General features: G+C 38.2%; 1 protein-coding gene across 30 annotated transcripts in view; it reads right to left on the bottom strand.

Moving 5' to 3' along the window:
• Positions 1 to 305: 305 nt before the first annotated feature.
• Positions 306 to 9,022, bottom strand: part of LOC115339936 (activity dependent neuroprotector homeobox) — a 35,515-nt gene continuing 26,798 nt past the window's right edge. For all 30 annotated transcript variants that reach the window (XM_041122497.1, XM_041122501.1, XM_041122508.1 and 27 more), the window contains 3 exons: positions 8,048 to 8,160; positions 6,477 to 6,569; positions 306 to 4,523 (listed from right to left, as the gene is read on the bottom strand). In XM_041122497.1, the coding sequence (XP_040978431.1) occupies positions 1,383 to 4,523; positions 6,477 to 6,569; positions 8,048 to 8,160 (3,347 nt within the window). In that variant the 3' untranslated portion in view covers positions 306 to 1,382. The remainder of the gene's footprint in view (positions 4,524 to 6,476; positions 6,570 to 8,047; positions 8,161 to 9,022) is intronic.

The following is a 9,022-nucleotide window of genomic DNA, read 5'->3' as shown; positions in this document are numbered from 1 at the left end:
TAATTCATAGACCTTGTTTCTCCAGGGTGCAGAACAAGCAAATCACTACAATCCTATTTATAAATTAGTGTTCTAGAATGCTAAATAGTAAAGACAAATTCAGCCAAAATTAGTTTTGTAAGATTTTCAATATCCTTGAAGAGATCAGTCTATTCAGTAAGAAAGTACTATACAGACATGCCCCAGCAGAGCTGTGGAGCACTTTGAAGAAGGAAGGAAAGAAAAGAAAAAAAAAAAAAAAAAGAATGTAGCAACATGGGATTTACCAAACAGGAATGTAGGACTTGCATGTAATAAAGCAAATATTTACATTAAGCACAATACAGCAATTTATTTAGATGCTTAAATGAAGAATACAAAGGGAAATAAAGATCACAAAATTATACATACTACAACAGTGTGTCATATATTAGATGGTATAAATGAATACAACACCTTGTTGGTGTTAACTAAAGATAAAACTAAATATCCAAAACACAGCACTTCTGCTTCAGTGTGCTGCTTCAACACAATACACTTTTATACAGATCTAAAAGGTGTCAAAATTAGTAGCTGCAAACTTGTTTCTTGCATGTGATTTTTCTTTTTTAGCTTAAAAGATTTCAGAAAATGGCTCTGAAATACGTTTGTCATCAGTTGTAATGTCAAGGATATTCAGAACAAGAAAATTCTATAATACAATAGAGTCCAGATATATTTTTTTATGTTGCTGGCCTCTGTTTCGAGATTGTACAAGGTTATGTGCAAAAACTAAGTTTGTCAAAATTCATACTATAGCAGTTTCAAGCTTTTGCTAGGTAAACTAGATACAGCATTTATTACACAGCAGGGCAACACTAAAAAAGAGAAACAAATCTATGATGGGTACACAAGAACAATTTCATAAGCTTCACTTGAATAGGTCTAAAAGACTGTACAAATATACATTTCAACTATTCAGAATGATACATGAAAAAATCAATTTCCCCATAGTCTACTATACACATTGAACTGGTAGCTTGTATGGTTGGCCCTACACTACCATGTGAAAAAGGGTAATGTTTAAAAAGACATACAACTGAACATGTACAAGAGTGAAATAGATGTTGAAAATGCAGATAAAATAAACCTCTGCTTTTCTCTGTGTGCATTCTGGAGCCACCAGCTCATCCGTTTTCACATTAAGTTACTGTGCTCATCCCAGCAGGTATTCTCAAGCAAGATTAGCCAACAGCATCCTTAAATAACCACTGGAATAATAGTGGCCGCAACCACCACATGCCATGACCTAGCACTCGAAAGGCAGTACCAGTCAGAATTTAAGCTTAGCAGTCATACTGAAATGAAAGTGTTTGGACAGTTGTAGACTGGATCATATTACTGACACTTCTGAATCGAGCAGCTCACGCTTGCTGGCTACTCAGCTCCACACCAGTTAAGCTGCTATGCATTGGTTCTGCTACTCCATCAGTCACACTGTCAAACTGATCTCCATCCTCACTGTCAATTGTGCTATTCTGCCATTCCATCTGCTGATTTGACAAGCTCTCCTCAATCTCTGATGCATTTTTCCATTGCGACTGGTCCTTAGACCAATACTCTTCTACTTTTCCATAGGAACGATTTTTCCACTTTGACTGTTCTTCATCACTTTCGGATCCACCCCCTTTTGTCTCAACAGTCGGTTTACTGCTACCAGCATCTTCACTTTGGGAGGATTCGTCTGTCCACACTTCTGGTTTTACTTCCGATGTATTATCTTCAAAATCAGAAACCTGCTGAGAACCAGGCCCACTTTCAGACTGTGAAGCTCCATCTTTCCATTCAACAGCGTCATCTTGATCATCCTGATCACCTTCGCTATCGGAAACATCACCTACCAGCTTTGCTGGTTCTTCAGCAGAAATAATCTCTTCATATTTAGAGCTTTCCTCTTGTTTTTGATCAGACTTCTCTGGAGACTGTAATGTATTTTCTTCAATGATTTCCTTGGATATGCTGTCCTCTGGGTTCTCCACTATGCTATCAGAAGAGGCTTTCTCGCCGATGTCAGAAATACGCTGACCAAACGGACTACCGCTTTCATTGTATTCCTCTTCTATATTTTCATAGCTGTCTGAGGAACTTTCGTTGTCTTTTTCTAAGTTTATTTTTTTATCAACAGTCTTACTAACATTGACTCTGGAATTCTTTTCATCGTGGTTTTCAAATAGCCATTCAGCATCAAAATCCATTTCATGTTTGACTTTGTTTAACTCTTTCATATTGAAACCAAGCAGCACACCAGGCTTGTATTTTTCACAATCTCTAACGCATTTCTTCCTTTTGTTACTAAAATGAGACGCAATATCAGATTTCCATAGCCACAAACTGGCAGCCAGCTTTTCAATCTCTCTCCTAGTGGGATATGGTTGCTTATTAAAATATTTTGTAAGAAATGTTTTCCTGGCTTCATAGGAATCATCTTCATGACCCTTGGGGTCCAATGCTAGAACTACAGGTTCTTCAGGCTTCTCCTCAAAGGCAGAGGGGGAGTCATCATCATCCATTTTCCTTTTCTTCATTAGTGAGAATTCCATGTGTTCGTAAGTACGTTTTACAGGTGCTACAGCTGGAGACTGACTTAGCCGAGATGACGAAGTACCTTTGTCCTGGCCGTTCTGAGTCTTCCCAACACCTCTGCAGTGAACAAGGTGCAGCGTTATAGTTGAGGCAGTCATGTTACTAGTATATACACCAAGGCAATGAATGCATTTGTAGGTTAGCTTTTTCTCAACTGGATGAACTGTCTGAATTACTTGATGCCTCTCCCGTAGATGATGTGCAAGTGCATCAGATATGGGTCCTTTTAGGATTGAAAAGCACAAAGGACAGAGAGTCTTCCCCACATCTTTTTTGTAGGGAACTGCTGCTTGTGGAGAACTTTTTACAGGTACATCAGACTTCTCCTGGATTTTCGGCTGTGGTTTTGGAGGAACCGGGGGAGTATTCTGAGCATGGTAAGCTACAGATTCAGCAGGAGCATCTCTCAGGTTGTAGGTGGTGACAAGAAGATGTATATTCGTGTGACTACCCTGCTGCAATGTCAAATCAAAGGTTAGAGTGGAATCAGTTTTAGGTCCCATTTCTTCATCAACATGAACCATTCGCATATGAGCGGCCATCTTTTCAACATCATTGAAGGTTGAACGGCAATACGGACAAGACAGACCATGTATTAACATATGATTAAGCAATGTATCAGTGGGTAAATAGCGATTACAGTATAGACATTTGCTAGTGAAATTGTGTATTTTCATTATATAGTTAGCTACTGCAGGCACCTTTTCAGCCTTGTGCTCCTTTTCAAAGTGGACACTATACACATTTTCAGGAAACAGCTCATTACAGATTGTACAGATTTTCCACTTCTGTGTGGATGATGTATTGACAGCGGAAGGACCTGTAGCAGCTACAGGAGATTTCGAGCCAGACTGACCTAATACTCTTGAAGCTGCCTGTGACTGAGATAATGACGTCTGTTTCAACTGAGCCGATGAAAGAGAAGATGAATTGGCAGACTGAAGAGAGTATCTTGCCGAGGCCTGTGATCTCTGTTCCCCTCCAAGAGTGTAAGGCCTTCCATTTCCACTTGCTGAAAACTGTTTCATTGTTTGTGATTGCTGTGGAATAGAAACTGGTGCATTACCACTTAAGTTTAGCCTTCCCCCTGGCTGACCAACATAACTTGGTGGCACTGATTTGACTCCGTAATTGTTTTGTTGTAGGTGAACATTTGACATCATATTCACTCCTGCGGAATTTAATGTAGGCTTTGGTATAGTGAGTCTGTTCATCATCTGTTGTGACGAAAGAGATCGAACACTTCCAGGGGAAAGGGGACCCATCCTCTGAGGGAGTCCCATAGGCTTTTTATCCTGTGGTTTTGGAGCTATTAGCATCAAAGGTTTAGATCTCGGAACCACTACATTAGTGTGACCTATCATTGCTGTTACCTGATATCCTATACGTTCGTGGTCTTCGATAACATGCTGTACTAAAGCTTCATATGATTTCGGCATAAAAAGGCATCGTTTGCAGTGAATACTACCCTCCTCTCGGGTACTGGAACTTAACGGAACTGCACCATTGAGTGACTTTTCACCTCCCTTCGCTACATAAGGAGCAGCAACATGCTGAAAATGTTCCCTGTAAATGTGCTTTCTAACTATTTCATACAGAGGATCTCGGTAAGTGCACTTCTTACAGTAATAAACAGCTTGTTCTACACTGTCAGCCTGCTTAGGTTTAAGGCTATCATGTTTGTTTTTATCTTTAAAAGTGCTGATGCCTCCACTTGGTGTATTGGCATTTGGAGCATGGAATATTTTAATGTGCGTTTCCAAAGTCTTTTTGTCCGCATTGAAAGTACAGTAAGGACAATTAAGGAGAATCCTATTTTCAAAGTCTTCACTATGAACATTCCGGAAGTGGCTTTTGTACGCTGAAAAGAACTTCGAGGAAAATGGACATGCACTGCAGCAAAAGGGCTTTGTCCGATAGTCCTTAAAACAAAGAACAAAGCAGAAACTAAATATTGAAAAGCAGTTTTTAGAAAAATAACATCCATGATCTTCTCTAAACAATGTTTCTAAATAATAGTCTCAAGACCCACTGCAACAGTCTCAAACCCTTAGATTAATTTCTTCTCTCCAATTTTTGGCCTGCAGACCAGGCCCTAAAAAGTTTATCATCTGAACATACATGTGATGTTGTAAGTGCCAATTTAGAGGTCCCTCAAGAGTTTAACCTTAAACTCAGCATGCAAGGATAAATCATAAGCATCTTTCTCCACCAGTAAAAAAAAAAAAACCGAAACAAACCAGCCTCATTTCCTGCAGCTGAGCTGCATGAAAGAATTCACCATAAGCTCATTTCCAGGGGGAAAAGGCAAGCATGATTGAGTAGAATGAGACAGTATCCAGAAGACACAGGTTACTTCCCATCAAAATCTGCCAACCAGGTATCCATTACAAACTTTTATATAAAAAAAAACTCCTCAAAACTTATTTTTGGTGAACAAATGGATTTAACCTCACAAAGTCATATACTAAGGCCACACAAGCCCTTAAAACCACCAAGCCTTTTACTTCTATCAAAGCACAAACCTGATTTTTAAAGCAATCTTGGATCGGGGTGGGGGGGGGTGGGGAGGGGGTATTTGAAAATTCCACACTTGCAGTTTCCCTGCACTCTTTATCTTTGTTACATTTAACATGTTGCCGATGCAGTTCTTGTCAACTGTTGTAACAGAAACTAAAGTTACATTCGCCTAAGAGGTAGCCACAAGCAATCTGGCATTTCAGATAAGACATGAAATTCAAATAGTTACAAACATTCATCATGAGTGTCAAAACAAGTCTTGTGCATCAAGCTACACATAGATCATCTGAAGTAGCTGGAGAGTTGTACTCTCCACTCTCCCTCTGCATAAGTAAGTAGGAATATATGCTTCTGTCCACCGTCTGAAGCCTTAGACATCTGGTAGGCTGGAGACAAGATACAACAAAACAAACTAAACAAAATCTGTCTCCTTTTATATTATAATTTTTATTCTGGAATTAACTACAAAAAAGGACATCATCAGTGTATTTTATGGCCCGCAGTAATGAAGGGACATTTTTAGATTAACACTACACTAGGAATCCACCATAATACAGGTTCCCATTTCCTCTAAGAGCAATACCTGATCTTTCAGATGCTAAAAGAGGGCTTATTTTGTAGAGAGATTTCTCACCTTCTCACTGTTCTGTCAGTGCTGGTATTACTCTATATTGTACCATCAGTAGATGCTACTGCAGTGGACATGACTTGCCTTAAATGTGTTTAATCAGAATCAAGTATTATTTCCTCCCTCCACTTCTAGCTCAATTCAAATTTCCTTTATTCCTGGCTCAGAAACATCTAAAAAGTAAGAATTCCAGTGCTGTATAGAACTATATATGCCTAAACCAAATCTTGGACATAGTCAGATTCTGAGAATCTTCTCATGTGGCAGACAGCTAAGAGCTACAACAATAGAGGAGAGAACAGCAGTTAGATGTGTTCATTTAAACTTTTTGTGAAATGATAAAAACAGATAATGAAACATTAAGGAAAGATATCAATAACTTTATACAGTTTGTGATCATTTTTTTCTTTTAACCAGAAAGATGGTAAAATTGTGCTAAGCTTGAAAACAGATGGGCTCTTAATATGCAGTTGTCAAAGGGTGAGTAAGATTTCTTGACCAATCAGTTCTCCAGTATTTGACTATCCATACTACTAAGATAAAGACCAGGATTATTACTTTAAAATAATAATTAAAAAAAAGCACAGCTTTTTGCTGTCCCTTAAACCGACGACAAATGGAAGATCAACAGGTAAAACTGCACAAAAAGCTCTTGGCATATTTGTGAAACACCCTTTAGTACAAACCATCTTCAGAATCAGATGTGTCAACATAAACTATTACCAACCTGATTTTTTGTAAGCGATGGGTCCCACAATCCTACATCTTCCCATGTAGTGTTTTTCAAATAAAAGTCATTAGGTTCAAACTGCTTAAAATCCTGGAGAAGGGGAAGATGGGAAGAGAGTACAGAGAATCAAAACCAAAGACCAACTGCTCCCTTAAGCCACTCTTGTAAGCATCCATGCAGTCCTCTCAAGTGCTGCTGGCGGCAAATAGTAGATATTATTAATTCAAGGAACTGTGGGTATTTAAGATGCACCTCTTTGGAGATGAAGAGTTGTGAATAGTCTCAAGATTGTAAAACACCTGAAGAACTATTTCCAGTATTCATCCTCCTAATTAAACCAAGACTGTAATTACACACCTATCCCATTTTCAAAAGCAGTCATGGAGAAAAGTATTCCCAGGCTAGTGCTAAACATTTAAGATCATACAGATGCTTTACCACAACTCTAGTATTTGGGTTTTTGTTTGTTTGGGGGGAGTGGGGGGGTGTGTGTGTTTGATTGGTTTTAGGGTTTTTTTACTACTTTAATTTCACACAGGAATTCAGATAAAAGTTTTAGAAGTTTGACTATGTGTATGATGTCCAAGCAGCCCAATTCCCATTAAAAAAATAATCTTATGAATTACTTTGGCACGGCATATGAGTCAGCAGCACATAAGGACTCAAAAACAGTATTTCCACTGAAATGAATACTGAAAGTAACATTGTCCCAGTTCAGAATTTTACCCTCAAAAATTATACTTGCTCCACAGATTTTCCAAGCAGGAAGGACTGGCATTTCTTTCTCTTATGCAGCTCACTTAAATGCTCTTTAAAGAGACACTAACAGAAAAGCCAAAGCAAACAGGTCATAACTTGCTGAGTACTCTAAAGAGTTAAAGTGTGTGAACTGACAGTACACAAGTTAGTGTTCAGGAGAGAAAGCTGCGCTTTTGAGATGATAGTTATGAAGTTTGTCCAGAAAAGTAGCACAAATACCTTTCCCTTCTAGGAACTAACACAGGTACAGAGGTGATTCTTTAACTTGATGACCTACTGTTAGCACTGACAAACACTTCATGAAAACCTCACAACCATCTTCTGTTCCCCAAGAACATCCTATACCACACCTAGTTTTTGCTTCATTCCTAAATGGTCAGTTAGCAAGTGCTATTTTTAAGAATCCAACATAAACAAAAGACAACCTACCTTCAATATATGTCAAGTCAGTCACATATAGCCTGAAGTGTATCTTGTCTCCACTAAACTTTCTGTAGTGTTTACAGGTACATTTTACCTCAAGTTATTAAGTCATACTTTGTGTAGAACTTAAAAAGCAATGCAGGGGTAGCAATGCCTGAACAACAAGGCTCAAATGGAATCCCAGAATAATTCTCAGAAGCTGATGAGAACAGAGGATTATGGTGTAGGAACAGGATACAAGGGATTCCTTCAAAATTCACAGTACAAATTTAACATTTCGTGAAACAGGTCTAAAAAAAAGTTGTCACACACCAAAGACCTCCCAGTCCCACCAAGGTTGGAGCATTTTAACTCTAACTACAACACTTGGGAGGTATCATACTTACTTCTATATGTTCTTTACAGTATTCCAAACCAATGTCACTAAGTATTTTTTTCACAGTTTTCCGGGCCTTTCTTAAACTGCCAAGGTTGTTGACAGGAAGTTGGAACATAGTTTCTATTGAAAAAGAAAGTAAGAGAGAAGGTTTAAGTCAAATGTGTTTTGTCTGATAGTGTTGCACTTGTAATTATTAGTAATTTTCTGTCTCATTTTACCCATATTACTCGGTATCAGAGCTGTACCATTAACTAAGAAACTACCACATTTTCTGTCTGATTTGTTTTTAAATGAGGCTGGCCATAAAGCTAGATGTTGACAAACTTGAGAGCACTTAAAAAACCAACAAACTGATGTAACAGCTATTGCAGGAGTAATCAGCTGCATCTGGAAATAACTTTTTTTTTTTTTTTAAAGTGTTTGTATTTACATGAAATTTACCTCCTATGCTGAAGTACTTAAAACCTCAATTTATCTTTTGTGCATACATATCCTAACTGATTTGAAAATTGGTAAGTTGAGCTTCAACGTTTGTGTCAGTCTTGGAATAGATTTAATAGTATCTCTTCAGTGAGAAAGATGCCTCTTGCATTCAACTGTAGGTAGGATAAGAAATTAATACTGTTTCCTCCATTTACTGTATTTATAGCTTTAAATGGCTGACAAGCTGTTTAGCATACATTTTTCTTTTATTAAGATGGGACCTGAAAGCTTGGTTAGAGCCCTTCAGAGATATAAATCACTGGAAAAAGTACAAGAGATGGCTTAACACCTCCAAGCGTAGCTGGATATTTTCAGTCTACAAGACAGCCCTCTCTTCCAGTTCCCCACACAGAGATAGCGTATTCCAATTAAACTGTCTTTTAGTGACTAGGGCTATCCAGGTAAAAGAAAGTCTAAAATTTTAAGATATGTGGATTCCCAGATTCAACCATTACCACTAGGATTTCTTCCAAATGCTAGTAACAAGTCTTATTTTGGG

The sequence above is a fragment of the Aquila chrysaetos genome, chromosome 3 (assembly GCF_900496995.4).
Source record: "Aquila chrysaetos chrysaetos chromosome 3, bAquChr1.4, whole genome shotgun sequence".
In the NCBI taxonomy this organism is placed as follows: domain Eukaryota; kingdom Metazoa; phylum Chordata; class Aves; order Accipitriformes; family Accipitridae; genus Aquila; species Aquila chrysaetos.
The sequence above is the reverse complement of the archived record's forward strand: the minus strand, read 5'-3'. Positions and strand labels throughout refer to the sequence as shown.